General features: G+C 43.6%; 1 protein-coding gene across 2 annotated transcripts in view; it reads left to right on the top strand.

Moving 5' to 3' along the window:
- Positions 1–5,581, top strand: part of GADL1 (glutamate decarboxylase like 1) — an 84,928-nt gene extending 79,347 nt beyond the window's left edge. For both annotated transcript variants that reach the window (XM_063325241.1, XM_063325240.1), the window contains one exon: positions 4,658–5,581. In XM_063325241.1, the coding sequence (XP_063181311.1) occupies positions 4,658–4,831 (174 nt within the window). In that variant the 3' untranslated portion in view covers positions 4,832–5,581. The remainder of the gene's footprint in view (positions 1–4,657) is intronic.
- Positions 5,582–21,980: the final 16,399 nt, after the last annotated feature.

The raw sequence follows: 21,980 nt of genomic DNA, 5'->3' as shown, positions 1-21,980 counted from the left end.
GGAGGCACCTTACAGGGAATGAATTCCAAAGCATAATACTGTGCCATGACTAACAGGGTGGGAACATCACCTATTTAACAGAGCTGCTCTGGAGATTTAACTTTACACAAGAAGAAACCCATGTGCTAGGAAGTTATTCTTAGCTTAAGAACCAGGCTTACATAGCTTGACCACTGAGGGAAAGGTTTCGGAGGCCTTGATAGCTGGAAGAAGAAGAAATTATCTCAAATAGGTGTTTCAACAAGTTCTCTGAAAGGTTTTTAAGTGTTCAAACTTGGGAACTAGCTCTTGTAGATACTAGGTACGTGCTTCTGCTGCTGAGAATGTGCTCAACTCTGTTGATGAGTCAGTCTTTAATGGTGGCTGTTGAAGTGTGTTATGAAGCTCAATGTTTCCACCTGAGCTTGGTGGAAATTCTTGAAGTGTTGGAGAAAGTTTCATTGAATGCCATTGACGAGTCAATTAGGGGGAACACAGTGGTTTTTAAGGTATTGCCGTCTGGTATGATTGTGCAGAACCACTCTTCTCAAGGATGCTTGAGATATGGAGAGGGACATATATTGCTTTCCTAATCCTCCTGGTGCACTAGATACTTCAGCTGTAGTGTCAAAACGGGTCCTGGCTGTTTATCACATTGCTCTGTGTGTGTGTGTACGTGCTGGGAAGGAACACTGACATCTTCCGTGTGAATATATATGAGGTTCAGCTGTGGTCTGGACTCTTGATAGAAACAGCTTAAACTTTAGGGCTAAAACTTTCTGTTGTTTGTAGTGTGGCTGAGTGCTGGCTGAGAGTGGGAGAAGATATGCTGTCACCCAGGTAGATGGAGAAGGAGCTAAACTGCTATGTAATTTTTGCTCTAGTTTAAAAAACTCTGTTATTAATAGTAAGGGAAGCACGAGATGTTGCAGCCTCTGTGTAGGTCTGCACCGGGAGACTGATGCACACATCGGTCCTCGTGCAAAGCAGTTCCCTGGGCCGCTGGTTACGCAGTGTGCAGCTCTGCTGCAGGATGGCCTTCCACTCACTGCACCTCCTCCCCACTTTCCTAGGTGGAAGAAGGGCATGTCGTATAGCTGATACACTGCTGAAGTGAGTGTTTGAAATAATAATCTCCAGGGTGGATTGGCAGGGGAGGCCAGCGGCGGGAAGGGAGCAAAGGAGAGAAGAGGACTTTGGGTTTAGGATACATTACACTTAAAATTCTGAGTTTGTCCCACTGACGGGCCACATAAAGAATTAGATTTACAATTTGAAGTAAGTTCTGTAGTAAAATAATTGGACTGGTGAAGCAATCTCACTCCCACTAAATTGCTTTCCGAGGAGCCTATCCTGAACGAGGCTGTGCAGCTCTTTCTGATATTTGAGCATCCTCAGGTCTCATTGACTTGAGCGGGAATTAAACACATTGAACTCCTCACTAGGCAATTAGTTCCTTATAGGTCTAATTTTTCTGCTGCAAAGTGGTACCAGCCTTTACTTTCGGTTAGCAGTCATACCCGCTGCTCGAGTCCAAGCCTTTGCATGCATGTATCATTTAATGGTTCTTTTGTGACACACGTAGTTAAGCATTTATGCATATATTTTGTTCCTTACTTCTTTCTGTGGATAGGATAGCTTTGTAATGCTGACTTCATCACTTTGGCAAATAGAACATGCAAAATACTTGATGGAAAATCTTTCAAAAAATAATTCTGTCAATACCACATAAGATAGTTCTATGTTTTCTTTCTTTTAAGTAGGAAGTGTTTGGTTTGCCTTCAAAAAGGGATGGATGCACTTCAAATTAAGAGAACAACTTCATTAGCATGGAGGATGAATGTGATAATAAATGAGATAACAAAAGTCAGAATTTTCTACATTCCCTTTGCATAAAAGAAGACCTACTGAAATGCAGTATATTTACAGTCCCCAAATTACTGAAGCCTAAATGTTTTTGCTTTCATGGTCTCCATTTGTGCTACTGCACATTTTGGGATGATGGATCGTGGAGCACTGGGCGTTGAGATGAAGAGAATCAATAGTGTGATACAAAAGATAAAATAACTGTGATGGAACATCAATAAGGGCTAAAAGTTGCCATAGGGATTTGAATCTTAAAGAAGAGCTTGAGAAAGTATATTAAGAAGAATTCGCTTCTCCCCTTACACTTGTAGTGTCTTTATTCCATGAGCAGAAGTCACTAGGGGGCTCTTGTCAAGTACAAGGGTGCAGGAATTTTTCCTATGTATTTTCTGTATGTATATGGTGCCCAGCACAATGCCTCCTGGGCGCGATGTCATCCGAGCGTTGTCACAGTGTCACTGCTATCTCAGCCCATGGCTGGTGTGAATAAAAATGAAATAGTAGAGCTCTTAGAAGCCTTGTATGCTGCTAAAGGGTTCGACACATGCAAACTGGAGGAAAAGTAGAAGAATTTTTATCATGCCAAAGCTAAGAGAACTTAAAAAAATTAAAAACAAAGTTGAGAGAATACTGTTTTAAGAGAATGTGTGTTGCAGGTCCGTACACTAGGGTGCATAACCAGGAGTGTTTCCATTTGACTCCACCACTGGCAAATTGTGCAAGAACAATTATAAGGCCCAGATTCTGCCCTAGTGTTAGCACTGTGCTGTACTGCGTTCAGCGATTTGTTAGGATGCAGTTCGGAACATTTGGTCTGAAGCAGAGAGAATTGTTTGCTGAGTAACATACTTTTCAGGATGAAGGCCTCTGTCTCATGCAAAATAGCTACCACCTCTATCTGTCCTGCAGCAGAACTCCAGTGCTTGTTTATGATTTTTTTTTTTTTTGAGTATGCCATAAATGAGGTTAGTCTGAAGTAATTCTGAGCTATAAAACAAGGAAACTGAGGAATCCTTGAATCATTTGCTAGGCAGACAGAAACGCAGGTGGGTGATGGTATAGGGATATATTTGATGACTTCTGTTTCTAAATGATGTACGCATTGCAGATGCACAGCAGAATTGTGTTTTCATTGGTAGCTTTCATTAGGATCTTTACGTAGGAGGCACACCTGGAGCTCCACATTAGATTTTATGGATTTTATGGAAAAAGGTGCTATTGAATGTGACTGACGGTATCACAGTATGCCTCTTAAGACTTCTGTTGTAATTCTGAGCGTTCCTGTCCTCATTCTTATCTTCGTGTTTCCTAAATGTTTATCAGAACTACTTTCCCAACTTATTTCTCTTTTTTCTTTTGCTTGCAGCAATATGCAAAACCGTCAAAATTCTGATTGTGCGCTGCATTCTGAAAGGATGTTCATTGCTTCCATCACACTCTGGACTTTAATTAGAATTCTGACTCTGTCACTCTCATAGTTTAAAAAACAAACACTAAATAAATGACATAGCTTTGTCACAAAGATAAATCGAAATCAGAGAGGCAAATTAAGTTAGAACCATAGGCAGTCCTCCTCTCAGTTCAACATACATTTTGAAACAATGGTAGTTTAGACACGTACCACTAAGCAAATATGTGAAAGGTAGGCTGTTAGTGTGAAAACTTCAGCTGTTTCTATCTAAGTAAACTGTACGGGACTTGCCTACTAAAATGTGCCGTGTAAAAATAAAGGTATTAAGGCAAGGTTGGCATCATCATTTGTCTTTTGCAGATCAGGTGGTAGTTTCTGGCACTAGCTTTTAGAGCTGAAATAAATTAATGCAAAAACCAAGGTTAGGTCATACTTCCATTTACTTATTTCAAAGTCAAACCGTCACAAAAGGAAGAAAAGGAATGCACTGTTCTGAAATACATGAATGTTGTTAGTAATATATTAAAATGCAAGACATTTTTAAAAACACTGCTTTTGTCAAAATACTTCTTTATGTTGAATTCTGTCTTCCAAAGAAGTACTTAATCCAGCAATGCATTTAAGCTTATGACTGATTCCAAGCATGAGAACACAGAACTGCTCACATGCTTAAGTTGAGCACAAGATTAATTGGACAAGGTTAATAGCCCCGCTGGGATGAGATCAAGTGTTCAGCTATAAGGACCTGACTCTGGCAGTCTTAGTCATGGGTTTTTTTTCTGCAGTGAGACACCTATGAGATTTCATCCCATTCGACACAAGAGTGGTGTGGCCAAATGCTACTTACACCTTAAATCTTAAGCTCCAGGATGAGGCCTTTGCCCTCACTACTGCATCGCACTGACTTCTTTGGCACCTTAAATTTCAGGGGGGTTCAATGGAGAGTGTCCTCTAGGGAAAGATGCTTTGCAGATGTGGTGGGAAAAGGGCCATCAAGGTGAGTCGTCAGGCTTAGCTAAGTTAACAAGGAGAGAAACCCTGCCTTTTACTGGCTGCAGTAGCTGTTCTTCCTGAGTTCAAACCTTTGATCTAAATCAGGAAGACTTAACCCAAGATTTCCCATGCTACAGATGAATTCCCCGAGCAGCAGGCTTTTGAGGGTTTTAGGTCTTGTTCTGATTCTTCCACGAGTCCCAGAACCTGAGGGTCTCAATGCACAGTCTGCCTCTAAACCTGCAGGTCTGAGCTTTAATATGTCATGGGGCAGATAATGGAGAGGCAGGCAAGGGGTGCAAAACTCAAACACTTCAAAGAAGCTTTTTAAGTCACAAAGTACAGTTCCTGCCCAAATCTGCTGTATTTATGAGTATGATATCAACCCTTTTTTGTCTCTACTTTTAGGTTGCTCCTATAATTAAAGAAAGGATGATGAAGAAGGGCAGCATGATGCTTGGGTACCAGCCGCACCGGGGCAAAGTCAACTTCTTCCGTCAGGTGGTGATCAGCCCGCAAGTTAGTCGAGAGGACATGGACTTCTTGCTGGATGAAATTGAACTGCTTGCGAAGGACTTGTAGCTGTAGCTCCATAGCACCAAGCGCTGCTCATGTGTGATACTTATGAAGGGAGAATGGCAGCAGCATTCTGGTGCTATTTTGTGAAAGATAGTAAAAAGCTTGACATATACTTTGGAAACTGTCATTTAGCAGAGTGATGTTGAGAGCTTTGCAGGTAGAACACCCCTTCACGGAAAGTATTTGCTGATGGGGGCTGAGAGCGGCCGGGGGCAGGCCAGTGCTTGCAGCACCGCTGCTGCCATTCCGGGAAGGGTTTCCTCGAGAAGGGAGCACTTCTGAAAATGGTGTCTACGTCCCAGGGAGGGCAGCTATTTATGGGGTGCCTGCGCATAGCGTAGCTCAAACTGGTCACTCACATATGCAGGCAATACTCCTCTGAAGTTACTGTTAGGAGTAGATTTAGCTCGGCGAGCTTTAAAATGCTAGTTAATACTCTGTCTACTGTCAATATTTTAGTTTGATATGTGTTTAAGGGTAGAGGCCTGCTTGGTAATTACACTGATAAGACTGGAAATCGTGGATTTACATGAACAGTTCCTCAAGGCCCCTAAGTCGGTGGATTGCCCAGGTTCTCTGCCGTGAGCACAGGCAGACAGTAGGACAGGGGTCCTACAGGTGGGCTTGTGCAGTCGCCATCCTTTTTGCAGGGAGGTTTGCAGGACCCACCCGCACAAAGCCCTCAGCAACCAATATTGACCATGCCTGGAGCAGGCTGAACTAGATGACCTACTAAGGTCCCCTCCAACCTAACTGATTTTGTAATTCTATGAAATACAATCATCGGGCCCAGTCAGTGTTTGCCAATGTTGCCCACCCAAAATATCACCACCACGTTAGCGGAGCTGAGAATATTGGAATAGGACGTAGAACTTATTACCTCTTTGTTAACAGGAGTTACCTATCATTTCTGAACTGCTGTTCACCTTCCTCTGTTTTTAAAGTATAAAGATTTATTTAGTGGCTTTTAGATGCACTTTAAAATCACAACAAAGAAAAAAATATATTTACCTGAAAGATACGTATTTTTTATGCACAGTGACTATAAAGAATATAGCAAAATTACTTATTCGTCATTGTCTGTTTGTATTTTCCTATGGATTTGAGATGACTTGTTCTTATGTTTTTAGTGTATAATTTATGTTTTGGCACTGAAATTAAGGTAGTGGTGATCAGAGAAGACCTGCCTGTGATTTTAGGATATGAACAGCCTGAACATTTTTGGTCAATCTTAAGTTGCAAAATTAGGTTCTACACTTAGTCTTTCTGTTAAGAATTACAGTATACTTTTGATGTGTTTTTATTCTATAAAATGACCTATTTTATAAAGATAGAAATGTATTTATTGGGGTGAAGTTCTTGCAGCAAACTAATAGAAATAACCATGTTTTCACCTTGTAATCAACACCTATTTAACTTTAATGTTTTGATGTTTGTTCCTTATTCTGTATTTCAGGTGGCACTGACCAATATGAACCTTTCTGCTGTAATGTTTTTTGTCCTGCTGGAAGCTGTCATTAAACACAATGCTTTCTTGTTTTAATTTCCTACATTGTACTAGGATCCAACATCGCATGACATTCCTACTTCCAGTCTCCAGGATGATGGTATGGAAAGTTTAACAAGGTCATGATAACCAAGGAGGTGACATTATCAAAGCAGTAGATAGGAGCAAGAGTCACCCTGCAGCACCTGGCAGATGCCTTTAACAGTGTCCTGGAAATGAATATTCTTGTGCTATTACAGTGAGACAATGGACTTTAAGCCAAAACCCACATTGATATTAATATAAAAATGAATATCACAATATGGCCCCTACATTCTGCCCAGATTACTTTATCATTTATCGCCTTGTGCTTCTGGCTATACCAGTTATCATGATTTTGGAAAGCCCCTAATAAAATTCAGGGCCCGTAAGGCTTATTTAGCCTCCCAGCCACTCTGGGTCGAGTGGAGAGTACACAAGGGCTGCTGGACGGATGGGATGACTTTGCTGTTGCTTCTTGAGTTAGATGGGTCTGTTACCCCTTCTCCTTCTCTGTTTTGACCTCGAAGGGAGAGACAGAATACGTCAGGATGTTTTGATTATGGTCCGGATTCTTGGTGAGTACTTGATCTTTGATTTAGGGGAAGCTATGTCACCTTCCGTCAACTAAGAATTTGGTCCGTGGTGTTTTCTGACACCGTTACTATCAAAAAAGTGTTACTGTCTTGTTTCTCATCATGTTGTTAGGCCATTTCTCTGTTTCCAGAGACTGTGACACTTGTGGCACATGTCAGACTGAAGTAGCACAGTTCCGTTCTGTAGCAGTAGTGGCTACAGTATTTTTAAATGAGAGCAAAATGGAACTTTTTTAATGTTTGCAGAAAATAGGTCTTCAATAAACATGTGCACTGATTTCTTCAAAGGTATAGGTTAATCTTCCAGTGTGATGTGAGTAGCTTATCTAATCTCCGTATATTTTCTATTATTTCTGACCCCTTATCATGTCCCAGGTGCGCAATATGATGGTCTCATTTCAGAATTAATGTCATTTTCTCTTAGGACTGGTATGTACAAAACATCTGTTTTGTAGCTGATGATTTTAATAAAAAGTTAAGTAAATGACACCCTTATAAATACAGACTGTGTTTGTCATTTGCCAATCTAAAATCGCAGAGATATATATAAGGAAGTTACACGTGAGTTCTCCATCTGGAGAAACAACAAACTGCTAGCACAGCTTTAAAATGTGAAACCTAGTTTAACCCTGCTTCAGGATGTGGTTTATCTGTGTGCTGTGCCCATATCATCTTTAATAAATGTCTTGGATGAAAATGTGTCACAGTTTATCTTACTCTTGCTTTCAAATGCAGAAGTTAAATTGTTTTTGCAGAAATGGCAATTTTATATATTTTTTTTACTCTTCTAGCTAGATGGGATTGGCCCATGAGCTCCCTCTCCCAGTTACTGACAAGCACCGTTTCTCAGGATGCCAAGCCAAGTGCTGAAAGTAGTGAAGTACAGGTATAAATCAGTGTAGAAGCTGATCCATTGGCTGTTTGTAATTACTTTTGTCTGCTTCTGATAATCTTTTTTCAATAGAAAATGAAGGAAATATTAAGAAGGGATGCTGACGCAGTTTTTGCTCTTAGTTGTGTGGATGCATCTTGTGAGAACTTTGAGCATTTTGTGCTGGACCCATGTACAAAATCACACAAATTATGGTGCCTGGAACAAGCAGTCCTGGTCTCAGGACTTCTAATATGCTTTTCTGTGATAGATTAATACAAATGAATGGGGTGTGATTATGTATGATTTTAGTGCTTCTAACTCCCACTGATTTAACTGGAAACCCTTGCTGGATCGGACTCTGAGTTTTATCGCTGGGATGTTCATTTCAACACTAGCAGTTTGGCACTCAGAACACCTCAGTTTATCTACTCAAGGTTTGTGCCTAGAGATTCATATTTATCTTTATTTCTGTGAGACTGAATTGAAACTTATATTCATTTGTATCCTTCAGTGATGCATTAAGATGCTTTTCAAGTATCATTTGACCCTTAAGGGACAAGAAATGTCCTTTAAGAAAAGCCTGGTAGAACTGGTAGAGTTGTATTTGCAGAATGCCAGGTAAGAGTGTATAGAAACCTGTTATGTGTCTGAGGCTTCCTCATACACACAGACCACAGCATTATTTCATGCTCAAATAATTTTTATTTTTAAATCCTTGGGTAGCATGATTTGGCTTACAAAACTGATACAAAATGTTGAAGGCAGAGAAGAATAATTCAGAAATACTAAATGCTAAGTCTGCTTTCTCCTATTATGTCACACATGAGCTCTGTGACAAGCCAAGGGTAAGCTGGAAGTGCCATTTGAGTCCCCTGTTTTTCATAGTGCCAAATCTGCCCAGCTTCTCTTCCCTGCCGGCTACTTCCATGGGCTTTCAACGGGAGAGCGAAGTGTGTTCATCCTGGAAATCTGTTGTAGGTAAGTCCCACTCACACACCTGCCCTCCTTCCTATGGCATAATTGGTAAATGCTGATAAATCATTTGAGCTTATAAACACTGTGTCTAGTACGGTAACTGCTAAATATTGCTACTGTTACATCCTGAAATAATGCAATTGCACACATTCATTATGTCTTAATTGCACATGCTAATTGCAGGTTAGATGCAATCAAAGCAGCACTGCCTGGCAAATGTACTGTGCAAACCACCAGAAACCCTGGTGGAGGGGTTTTCTTTCTTTAAATTGAATCTACTCTCCCACAATTACATGTTTTTGCTTCAGATGTACAATTAGATTTTATTACTCTAATTCTGTAACTACACAATAATCAACCAAAAATTACTTTGAGAAGCAAAACAAAACAAGGAAATTTGCACAGCAAGAGGTACAATAAAGAGAACGTCAAAGGTTTCCAGGCAAACCCACAGAAGGAAACAATGGTCATGTGAACAATTAACCTCTGCTAAATCTAAGGTGCGTGCGTGAATGTGCCACATAGCTGTGCTGCGGGGGCGGTGCGGTGAAGTGGTACCCAGCATGGAGTCATCAAAGAACTTGCATATGCCCTGACACCGCAGCAATCTGCCCCAAAATAGTACGGTCCCTCCGCTGATCCTAGAAAAACCCTTTCAGAAGTCAGGACACTTTGTAGTACAGTCATGATTTTTGTACATACTAGGGTAACGTTTGTTTTAAAGCAGTCTCAATAATAAAAGTGATCAGAGATGACTGCTTTAAGCCTTAGTAGCTCTGTACGATTACATTTTAAAAATTCACTGCAAAACCCAGTAAAATCCTTATTTTGTGAAAGATAAAGGCAAATAATAGAAAGTGAAGGACATTGACCCTTAATAGTTCTGTCAAACACAGACGTGCTGTTTTGATGAAGTAATTTCTTTCTTGTAAGTAACTTGGAGAGCATTCATTTCTACCAAGCTATTTGAAAATGGAAAGTATGATGAAAACACTTGCCATGAAATAGCAGAGGCCCATGGAAAATAACATCTGCCTTTGGGACTGTGCGGTCTATATTGTCCTCTGCACAACACTGGTCTTCCAAGAAACTTTCACCCAGCTTGTCATTCTGAGGAGTGACTCCTTAAATCTGGCAGGCACTGGCAGCTGCAGCTTTATACATCCTGCCTTTTTCATGCCAGGTGATACAGATTTTTACTCTTGTTCTGTTTCTGTGCCCTCTTTCACGCCTGGACATTTTTTCAGAGGATTTTCAGTATTTTGGCACTGTAGGAAAAACTTCAGAGTAGTAAAAGGGAGAAGATTGCAAGCTGAAGTGAAAGCAGTGTTCAGGTTGGTATCTTGGAGTTACGTTTTGCTTTCTCTTTCTCAGTAATGGATTTGTCTAGATGGTCAAATGAGGATCACATTGCTCTTGCCAGAAGTACGGTAACAGGAACATCATGGCTTCACTGTGCACTGTACAACACGGGAGACCAACTTGGCCTTGGGAAGCTAAATAAGACAAAGGGTGAGAGAAAGAAATGTTAGTTCTCCTGTGTTATAGCAGAATGACGCACAAGGAACTTCTATTTTTGTGAAAACTTGCACTGTGGCTTTAGGAAAATTGTTGAAGGAGTTTCTAACAGGAGACAACGGTGAGTGAAAAATGGGACATGGTGTGATATGGGCTTAGCAGAGGGAGGTGGTGCTAGGTTACCAAAGAGAGCTTGCTGGGAAGAAAAATATTTTCTAGGCCGGGCTCTTGTGGTACGTGACGTGGTATGACTTGGGAAAACCTACATAAGATGGGAGGTGGGAAAGAAAAGGTAAGGTGAGTAGGACTATCAAGTGAAACATGAAAATGGAGAAAGAAGGAAACCACTTAAGTACTGGTATTGATTCTGAGCTAATCTAGCTTCATACTATCATCACTAACCCTTTCAGAAAAATTAGACATATGTTCCTGAAATTTACTGATGAAACTTAGTTGGAGTTTCAGAGTTTGACACCCATGAAGAACCAGCTGATTTTAAGAGCTTGTGGCAGGGGGCACTCAGTCAAACAAAGTGCAAAATCTCTGGGGACTTGCAAAAAGCTGCAAGAATTTTTTGGTTAGAGGTAGAATGCACTGAACACTTGAGAAACGGAAAATTGTGGGGATAAATACAATGATGGCATAAATGGCAGTGCATGAGCTAAGCCTAAATGCCATATAAATAGTGTCAGCCAGCCAAGAAATTAGGCGGTAAACATCAAAGCAGATCGTCTGGAGCATGGCAGCAAGGAAACCCTAGCCAGACAGCAGGCTTGGTGGCCGGTCCAGGCCTCTGTCCCCCAGCTCTGTTGTCTCAAGCTGCGAGCAGTGAACAGTGAGAATATTAATTGGTTTTACAGAGCCAAGGAGCAGTGCTGCCTAGTCGTGTGCTCCATCTACTGGTGTGTTCTCTGGTAACCAACTTGTGCAACACACAGGATGTCTCTTCCAAAGAACACTCCTGGACATCTGGCATGTGGCAGAGGAGGGAAGTAGAATGAAAACTTGCTGGGATTTTTTTTCAGACAAAAATGATTTGTCAGAAAATGTTGCTTTGTTTTAGGCAATCTCCTGTGAAAACATTGGATTTCAATGGACTTCAGGGAAGTATATGCAGAACTGTGATCATTTCTTGTCGTCCTGCCTAAGTGGTGATGGGAACATGTTTCCGTGCTGTGTAATCCATGACAACACCGGTGGGTTTGGGACATCCAAGCTTAGCAACGGGGAGCTCAGGGGGCCGTGAAAAATGCACTTCCCTGACTCTGAGCCCCTCAGCTGAGCAGCGATTTCTTGCTCTGGTTCTTTACCAAGGTTAAAAATGGAGTCAGGAGCATACCTACACTTTTAAGCTGTATTGCCTCAGGGTGCTGAGTTGCCAGACTTGATTTTATTCTGAAGCAATCCAAGTGTCTGGGTTTTTTTATATATTTTCCTTTCCATGAGAAGTATTGTTGTTCTATGGTTAGTTACGAAAGAGGATGTCCTGCCCACCTTGCCCTAGCACATTTTGGAATTTCCCATAGAACAAAATTTCCAGCTTCTTGACCACTCTGAACTCAGAGCTTTGGAGACACAGATCAAACATAAAACTGCAAGCCCTGGGGCAGGAAAGATATCATCAAGACGTCATCAAGATGATATGACCTGCATCCTAAAATACGGTCAGTGATACCAGAGAACTAGTGTCTAACATTTGCCTAGCCTGGAATTCATGACCAAAATTGCTGGACATCCTTCAGTCTTCCCATGAGGGCTTCTTAATGGATAATCTAGATTTTCCCTGCTGTGCTTGATCCATCCACCATAATTAGGGTCAATGCATATTTTTCCTCCTTGCAACTTCAACATCTTCAAAGGCTGATTATTTTATTACTCCTTAATTCTCTTCTTTTCTAGTTCTGTATTACAGTCATTCCTCTCACATTCCCTCAAAGGCTATGTTTCTAAGTCTTCTGATTATTCTGTTGCTTAAAACAAGACAAAGCAGTCCTCTGAAACCTTGCCAGGGCTTAAAAGAGAGACAGGATTACTTTGTACATCTCTCAGCCACCACTGCTGGTGGTTATACATCCCAGTATGATGTTCACCTTCTTTTGTAACAGCAAGATGCTATTGACTCTTGTTAGGTTTGTGATCTGTTCTGAGCACTAGAGCTTCTTTGGCCAACTGCTCTACATAGCTTTTCCCCATCTATATGCTTAATTACTCCTTTGTAAGTGTTCTCATTAAAGAGGATCATGTTTTTTCATCAAGCACTGCATAGCTAGGTGGTTAAAGGAGGTGATTGATTGTCCCACTCTACACTGCACTAGTGCAGCCCCACCTCGAGTACTGTGTGCAGTTTTGGGCACCTCAATATAAGAAGGACATCAAACTACTGGAGTGTGTCCACAGGAGGGCGACAAAGATGGCGAAAGGTCTCCAAGGCAAGACTTATGAGGCGTGGCTGAGGTCACTTAGCTTGTTCGTCTTAGAGAAGAGAAAGTTGAGGGGTGACCCGGCACAGTCTACAACTTCCTCAAGGCGGGCAGCAGAGGGAGCCGTGCCGATCTGCTCTCTTTGGTGACCAGCAACAGGGCACGAGGAAATGGGATGAAGCTGTGTCAGGGGAAGTTCAGATTGCACATTGGGAAAAAGTTCTTCACTGAGAGGGTGGTCAGTCACTGGAACAGGCTCCCCAGTGACAGCACCAAGCCTGGCAGAGTCCAAGAAGCACCTGGATGACACTCTTAGTCATATGGTTCAGTTTTAGGCAGTCCTGCGAGGAGCAGGGAGTTGGACTAGATGATCCTTATGGGTACCGTCCAACTTGAGATATTCTATGATTGTATGATTTATTGAAACTGTCAAGAACAATTTGAATTGTCAGTCCATCCTGCAGTATATGTGCAGCCTCTTACAACACAATACAGTTTGCAGATTTAATAAGCATATATTTTAGTCCATCACCTAGGTTATTACTTAAAATATTGAATAGGAGCTAGATCTGGGTCGCTGTGGAACTGTACTCAATGCCTCCTAGGGACCTAGGTGTCTATATAGCAACTATTTTATCTTTCAAGCCAGCTTTTCACCCACTCTGTACTTGAATTTAGACATTTCCCTTGTTTCCTAACAATAATATTACTTGAGGTGATGTCAAAAGCCTTTCTAACTCAAGCCATATGATATTTACTATCTTGTCCATTTTACATGAGCTATTGCTCTGTAGGGAAAAAACCTCATGACAAATCCGTGTCGATTCCTGTCGTCTTCTCATTGTTTTCCAGTTGCCTTCAAATAGTTTGATTCCTCCTACTCCCTATGATTTGCCGAGATGGAAAGCACTGAACAGGTTCCCCAACTCCTCTCACCCCCTTTCAAATGGTAAGTACCACCTCTGCCCCTTTGGCAGCATGGGAGCAATCTGGGCGACTGCAGGAGTCCTCGCTGGGGCATGTTGCAGCTTGGAGGAACTGGTCCTCAAGGAGAATCATAGAATCATTTAGGTTGGAAAAGACCCTTGGGATCATCAAGTCCAACCATCGACCCCACTCTACAAAGTTCTCCCCTACACCATATCCCCTAACACCACATCCAAACGACTCTTAAACGCATTCAGGGATGGTGACTCCACCACCTCCCTGGGCAGCCTATTCCAGTGTCTGACCACTCTTTCTGTGAAGAATTTTTTCCTAATGTCCAGCCTAAACCTACCCTGCTGCAGCTTGAAGCCATTCCCTCTTGTTCTATCGCTAATTACCTGTGAGAAGAGACCAGCACCAACCTGTCTACAGTGTCCTTTCAAGTAGTTGTAGGGAGTGATGAGGTCTCCTCTTCCTCAAACTAAACAGTCCCAGCTCCTTCAATCGCTCCTCATAAGATTTATTCTCCAGGCCCTTCACCAGCTTCGTTGCCCTCCTCTGCACTCGCTCCAGACCTCGATATCTCTCTCGTATTGAGGTGCCCAGAACTGGACACAATACTCAAGGTGTGGCCTCACCAGTGCCGAGTACAGGGGGACAATCACCTCCCTACTTCTGCTGGTCACACTATTTCTAATACAAGCCAGGATGCCATTGGCTTTCTTGGCCACCTGGGCACACTGCTGGCTCATGTTCAGCTGCTTGTCAATTAGAACCCCCAGGTCCTTTTCTGCCAGGCAGCTCTCCAGCCACACTTCCCCAGGCCTGGAGCGATGCGTGGGGTTGTTGTGGCCCAAGTGCAGGACCTGGCACTTGGCCTTGTTGAAGCTCATACGGTTAGCATTGGCCCATTGGTCCAATCTATCCAAGTCTCTCTGTAGAGCCTCCCTATCCTCATGCAGATCAACACTCCCTCATAGCTCAGTAGCTGAACTTCAGGTTGGTTGTGGATAGAGCTGAGGTTGGAGGGTGCTGAAAGCTCTACTGGGGCTGCATGCCCAGGTGCTGACTTTGTGGGAGAGCAGGGGTCCGGGAAGGGGAGGATGGGCGAGCATCAAAGTCTTGCCTCAATACAGAGACATGATGTGGGTGGGATGTGGATTTGGATTTGGAGCCAGACATATATTCCCATTTTATGCAGGAGACTCAGAGTAGTCATAGACAAGCATGAATGGATCTGGGGTTGTGAGGATCAATTGCATCCAGATCAGTCAGTCTGGAAGACTATGACATATCTGTGTGGTTTCCACCCTGTTCTTATTCTGTGCTAGTTTGAGAATTAATCTTTTATTGCCTGATTGTAAGTAGAGAGAAGACTGATACACCCAAACAAGTACTAAGCATTTTGGCCTTTCCAGCCACTCTTTTCTGTTGTGCAGTTCTTCCTGAAGGGTTTTCTTTTCTGTTTGGTTGGTTGGTTGGTTGGTTGGTTGGTTTTGTTCGGTTTGGGTTTTTATGTTATTCTTCATTAAAAATACCCTCAGTATTTATTTTGCTGGGTTTTGTTAGAACTGGAAGACAAAGACATTGCTCTGGTCCTGGAATACTGAGCCCGATGAGACAACCGTGTAGGAGATACTTGCATAGGACATTAATAAAAAGGAGCTCCTCCCCCCTGCCCAATTAAGAGACCTTCCCCCATAATTATTGTCTTAATGAAAGCACTATATGCAGCTCACAATACCTATAATTTAATTTTAATTACTCCTGGAAGACAATTAAAGCAGTTATTTAAAAATGCAATTCTTACCGTAAAGTATAGCAAAATGGAGTGACAAGCATACAAAACTTATTCATCAAAGCATTTAATATCCTCAAGTTAATAATTTTATTATTGCCAAGATGTGTGGTTCAAGCAAGAAATGTGGTGCTACGATCACGAGAGGAGTCATTTGCTCTATCGCACTCATAGATTTCAATTGCTAATGTACTGGCTGCACATATAGAAAAGGAGATGAAAAAGGTGAACTTCATCATTTGGCCTGCCTGACCCTGTATCCAAAGTTTATTTCATGCATTTGTCCATGACATAAATTTCCATCTCTTCTACAAGCTGATAAGATTGATTTTGCACATCAGAGCGAGTAGTGCAAAAATACAGAGCTCCAGCCCAGCCAACCCACGTGGCAATCAAGACTCACCAAGGAGCGTCAAAATGCTCAGTGGAAAATTGAAAGGCAAAAAATCCTTTGTAAAAATCTGTTGTATTTCTTGCTAGGATTTTGAACGTGACACTGCGTATCGTTACTAGTAATGTGAAGACATGTAAAGAAAAGAACAAGCACTCTATAAGCTGGTCTAAGAGCACTCTCCATACGTTGGTGTCAAAAGCACAGTGTTCGTACTAAACAACTTGCCGATAATCCATAGACATAACAGGTCAAAGGGCTGAAGTCAAAACTATTGACCTCAGCAATGTTACAATGGCGCGAAGGGATGGGCTCAATGTGAGCCCACGGAGGCACACAGAGTAGGATTCATCTCGCCACGCTTCAGCTGCCTGAGCATTCGCTGCTGGTGCTCAGGCTCCCTCCTGGCTCCTGACAGGGAAGGAAGGGCTTGCCCTGCCTTAGGAACCACTTTTAGTCCAAGCTGCTGATGTGGGGAAGGTGGCGAGACTCTGCCGCATCGCTCGCTCGCTCGCTCGCTCTTGGGAGAGTTTTCCTGAGAGTGTTTTACATGGAAAAGCGAGCCGCCTTCTGCCCAAATGTTTTCCTCTAGAGCTAATAAACCCAAATTAGACTCTTCCCCAGATCAGGAATGAATTTTGTCTGGTTGTGTGTCATGGATATAATAAACAGTTTATACTTGGGCAAAGGCTGTGTTTAAGTATGGCTGAATCCTGTTTGGTTTACTGTGATTAACCTAAACAACTTGTAAATGGATGAAGTAAGTTAATTTAAATTCTTTCTTCCATTTCCTCTGTCTTTGTTAAGACTAGGTTCTTAAAGCAACCACCCCCAAAATTATTTCAAGACGAGCAAATTAATGTTGACGTTCCCACATTAAAATGAAATAGCATTTTTTTTTTCTTTTTTTTTTTTCCCTCCTTATTTAATAAGGCTTAGAGATCCTTTCCAGAAGTACTCAGGCTAAACAACCTGCTGCTTAATGGGAGATGCCGTTAATACCTTAAGACACAGGAGCATTTCGCTATGCCATTCAAAGCATTACAAGAAAAATTTCAGTCTAATCCCCCGCAAATTGCTTCTGCAAACTCCTCCTCAGTGGTGAGGCTGAAGTGTCGGTGACGTTGTCATGTTGCAGAAATATTGCTCCTGCTTCTCACGGGGGGATTAGATGAGCAAAAGGAGTTGTAGCCAAAGCACATGAGCAAGGCTGTGTAAAAGGGTACGAGGCTTACCAATTGGAAAAATTACAATTCCTGGTATGAGATTTATGTCCCGTTCAAAACCTTTTAGCTAATTAAAGGTATGGCCTACTTTCTTCTGCCTCCAGGAGCGCTGGGTGGCTGATGGAAAATGAGTAGCTCCATTGAAGAGAATCAATACTCTGGCTTTAGTTTCATCGAAGGAGGGAACCTCACCTTTCCAGAAATAAGGCTGAATTCAAGTATCGGCAGTTACCATCTTTCACTTGCTAAGTGCCTCTCGTCGGGGTGGGCTGCTCCTGAATGTGCTCTCTGTTAACCCGGGTGCTACAAGTTATAATTCTCCTTGGTGGCAGCACGGCGTAGCTGTTTTCTTGGTGGTGCGAGCAGATGGGCTTTGTCTTGTCTTTTACCGGAGCCTTTCCCTGACAGCCTTTAGTACAGTTTTGTTGGATCAGAGATGAAACAGTTTTTGTCGTTTCAGGTATTCAGATACCGTGTATAAAATGCTTTGCTCTTTCAAAAAATAGTGTTTTACTTTAAATGATTCTCCAACAATCGTTGCAATGATGCACTGCAAGAGCCCAGATTAGGCCTTGTATTTTCATCTCGATCTCTGAAGCAACGGCCCTTGGCACTTCTGAGTCTGGGGAGGCATTTCTTATATGTTGCCAAATGATGTATTCCCAATTTAATATCAATATTTTTATAATCTTATTTTACTGGGTAGTCATAGCATAGGCAGCCTTGTTAGCTGAGTGCAGAGAACCTCTCAGCGTTCACATACATGTATAAGGAAGTCAGTAAATAAAAACCAGCCTTTAAAAAGCTAAACGTTTGCAGCCACAGACAGACAGGTGTTTATCTCAGGAGAAGTTTATACTGTCTTCTCTTTGAGAACTAGAAAGCCAATTTTCACCTTCGAGCGAAAGCAGGAATTAGGTGGAATCACTATCTTCTGTAAAACATTTTCTGACCTTAAATGGTCTCCCACAAGGTTGAAGCGTGAAGACCCTGGCGCATTTCTAACAGAAGGAAGTCTATTTCTGGAGCTCTTTGTGCGAGACGGAAAGCGCTGGGTTTGGGCTTTGTTCAGGGCGGGGGTGGTGGTGAGGAGCTCCGCTTCTGTCGCTCGCCACACAGCTCTGCTAACACGTCCTGCGTCCCACATCAGTTTAGCTCACCCTAAAATAAAGCCCTCCCCTAAGCCCCGCACGCAGGCAGCTGGTGGCTGAGGCACGCTGCGAAAACCGGGACATTTCCAAGGTCCTTTCATTACGCTGGCAGGTGACAGAGCTGTACGCTACAGAAAACCCTGCTGCAAACGTTGTACGGATGTTTTCATTCCTGGCTCAGGGGGTGGGATTCATGGTGGGGAGCGAGCGGTGAGAGTCGAGGGTGAAGCAGGGGATGGGCAATGCGAGTAGCTTGTGTGGATGACGAACAGTGGAAACTTCACCCCAGGGATGCCAGGACGGGACAACATGGTCGACCTCATCTTCTGGAAACTTAGGAGAGAGCCCTGGTCCAGAGAGCCTCACGCCACCACTCAGGCTGGAGCAGAAAGCCAGTGAGCCTGGCCTGCGACCTGCCCGCCATGTCCATGCAAGTTGGTTGGAAACACGTATGATGTGTATTTCTTTTTGACTTTGCTTCCTCTGCATCACTTCTGCCCTAAATAAGCAAAGTGGCGGTGCATTAAACAGATGTATGCAATGGGTTTAGTCAGGCACTGTTTCCAGAGGAGGTCGGACCCTTGAGATCAGGATGGTCCCTACTGGGATGAGAAGGGGACCCGGGTGGAGAGGGACACAGGAGGAAGGGCACAGCTCCAGCCTGAGCAGAAGCGATGGTGAGGTGCCCTTTGGGAGGTCATTCAGGGCTGAGCTCAACCCTGAAACCCCACTATCTGATGCAGGTCTTGTTCTGAAACACAAATAGCGTGAGTTGCTTTCATGAGAGAAAGCCCAGTGCCCTACTCCAAAACCAGAGACAGGAGGGAGGGCACTGTTCAGCCCCCCGTAAGGTACCTGAAGGTGCCTGGGTGGAGGAAGGGAAGGTGGTGGCCTGGGCTTGAAGCCATAGATGGGTAAAAAAACGAGCATGAGGTGAATTGCTTTTTGTTTCATCTTCCACAAGAAAGCCTTCCTGCAGCAGATGGGGGGGTGGGGGTGGGGGGGTGTTTTCAGCTGTGAGTGGTCCCGTGTGGACACACACAAGGGGGCTAACCTGGGAAAAAAAATGGCAGAGATCTTTGCCCTACCTTCTTTCACACGGCAGCACCTTTGAGAACCAGTCATTTCAGCAGTAAGTGTTTAATCATACCGACTTGATCAGGTGGACATTTTATTTTTTAAGAATTTAGCTATGTAAATGCAACTGTCTGAAGAGATTGGTCTATCACCATTATAACTGAGCAAGTCACTCACAGCAAATAATTCATGAGCTGCTTTTTGCCTTTGCTTTTTCATGAAGTGATTAGATGGTGCTCAAAGCATTCGTTAATCAAGAGTTTTAAATCTATGTCTTGGGCTCAGTCCTCCCAGGAGCCTCACAATTTGGCCGTATTTCAACAAACCTCTGACTTTGTCCTCAGCTTTCTGCCCACGAACAAGGCCTTTCAGCTGCCGAAGGTCAAAAACAGGTGAGAGCTGCCAATAGGTCAAGGCAGTGTGAGGAAACAGGGTCCAGACAGCCAGGCTGGGACACCATGGGCTCAGGCCAACTGGGTCTTGTGGGTCATGCTGGGAAATGTAACCCAGTAGGACACAGGTGCCTGGAAAAAGCACCCACCACAATCCTCCAGTGAGGTGCATCACTTATATTGACCCAAAATGAGACTGGAATTTTTGGCACACCCCAGCAAGAGCTTTCTGAAAACACACATGGTATGCACCCACTTTGCATGAATGTTTGCCAAGTAATATGCAGCATGAATGCAGCCAAACTGCACTCAGCAACAACAAGCAGACAGTCTGGAACAGAATTCATTCCATCTTCTTTGTGGCCAGAGGGAAAAATTGCCATAGGCAGCATTTTATTAAAAACATAATAAAAAAAAAAAAAGCAAGCAAGAGGGAGAGACAGAGCTAAGGATCAGGAAATAAATTAATCAGTGTTCCTCTGGAAGAGAAGAAAGCCCTTGGGGCCCAGCACAGCTGGCTTGACAAGAGGACAATATTGCAGGTGCTCTACATGTGGCTCAGTTTGTTTCCAGGAGCACTCAGAATAACGATGTCTTAATGCTTTTCTTTTTCTCCCCCACCCCCACAGCTCCCCCAAGAGCTGGGTCATGATTTTTTTCTTCTTTTATTCTTCATGGCTATTCCAGTAGCAGTTGGGGATATCCTAGAAGGGGGCGAAATCCCAGTTGTGCTGGGAATTGTGTGAACTGGTAACACAGAGGCGCTCTGTGATGAGAAGCTTTGCCATCCAGTTTAGGCCATTGCCTGGTTCAGCGGTAAACCCAGGGACTGCCTTCTGCATTGCACAGCTGGAGCCCCCTTGCTGTGTAACCCGGAGATAAAATGCTGAGCGACATGCTAATTTAGAGCTGCTCCCAGAAGGGTGTTGAATACCATAGTTGAATACCATATACAGGATAAGAAAGGTGGACAAAAGCCTTCATTGAAAAAATATTAAAAGGATATATTGTACTTTATTTCAAGGATATTGTGTACTTCAAGACTGAAAGGTCTCTGGAGTTTGCCTGCTACGGTTTCTTAATACACTTTATATTTATTTTTTGCAACACTTGTTTGGCTTGTTATGCCAAAAGGACTTTGCCTTTGAGCCAGTGTAAACAAGACATCAGGGCTTGAAGATCTTTGCCAACATGTGGCCAGTGGTGGGGATTGCTGAGGGGTGGCCACTGCCACCAGTGTGCCAGCAAACACTGGGGCTGACCACAGTGATGCTAGGCTTGTCTAGGGCTCAGCAGGGTGCTGCTGGAAACCGCAGAGGTGTGGGCAGTGAGGCTTTGCGTGTCCGTAGGGAAGCTGAGAGCTGTTTTGTATCTGGCCTTCACTGAAGAAATGTCCGAGAAGCGAACACTGCACTGTTAATGCTTGCTGGGGAGGGGGAGGCTGTAGAGCATCCCGCCATCCCTCAATGTCAGACCAACTACAGCAAGGCTGGTGCTGGCTGTGCTGCCTTGCGGCTGGTGGGGCTCCTGTCCTGACCCGTCCCCACTGCACCCTCGGCAGAAGCCCTGCAGCAGGGCTCCCTGCAGGTCCCTCCGTCCTGGTTTCAGCTGGCTGCGAAGCATCCTCACCCCACAGCTTCATTTATGGTCTGGTAAAATGGGGCAGAGGGGACCTGGCTTAAAGGAATAGCTGGTCACCTGCAGCTGCCTGCCTGTTTGGGGGCACCTAGGCAGGCCCTGCTTCACAAAGCCTCCGTTTGCCAATTTTAGACTAGAGGTGGCCGTTGTGCTTTGCACCACCCCTGACGTCGGCTAGGTGTGTTGCTCTGTTCGGAGCAACAGGTGCCCATAGAGGCTGTGAAATCATTAGCGTTGAACATACTCAAAATTCAACAAGGTCTTGATGAACATGAGTCTGGACCAGACGACCAGCGAACAGAGCGCGTGGACTGGACGCCCCTGCCAGCCTCAGTTATTCTGCGATTCTGCTTGACTGATGAATGAAGACATCTGGGTGCCTGTTTGGGGAATCCCTCATTGAAGGTTCAAAAGGAGATATTCAGCGCAGCCAAGCACGAGCTCTGGTGGAGGTTTTGGCACCAAAATACACTCCCTGAAAAAAATGGTGATGCCTGGAGAGTCTCAGATGCCTACGTCAGGCACTGGTGAGCTGCATCTTGTGTAAAGGCTTAGATTCAACTTAAGTCACACTTGAGGCAATTCAAGGCAGGGAGAGGGAGGTATCTTGCGCTTTGTTTATGTGGTGCTCGTGCCCTGCATGT

Source organism: Chroicocephalus ridibundus, chromosome 2, assembly GCF_963924245.1.
Source record: "Chroicocephalus ridibundus chromosome 2, bChrRid1.1, whole genome shotgun sequence".
Classification (NCBI taxonomy): Eukaryota; Metazoa; Chordata; class Aves; order Charadriiformes; family Laridae; genus Chroicocephalus; species Chroicocephalus ridibundus.
This window is presented reverse-complemented; position numbering and strand designations above follow the sequence as displayed.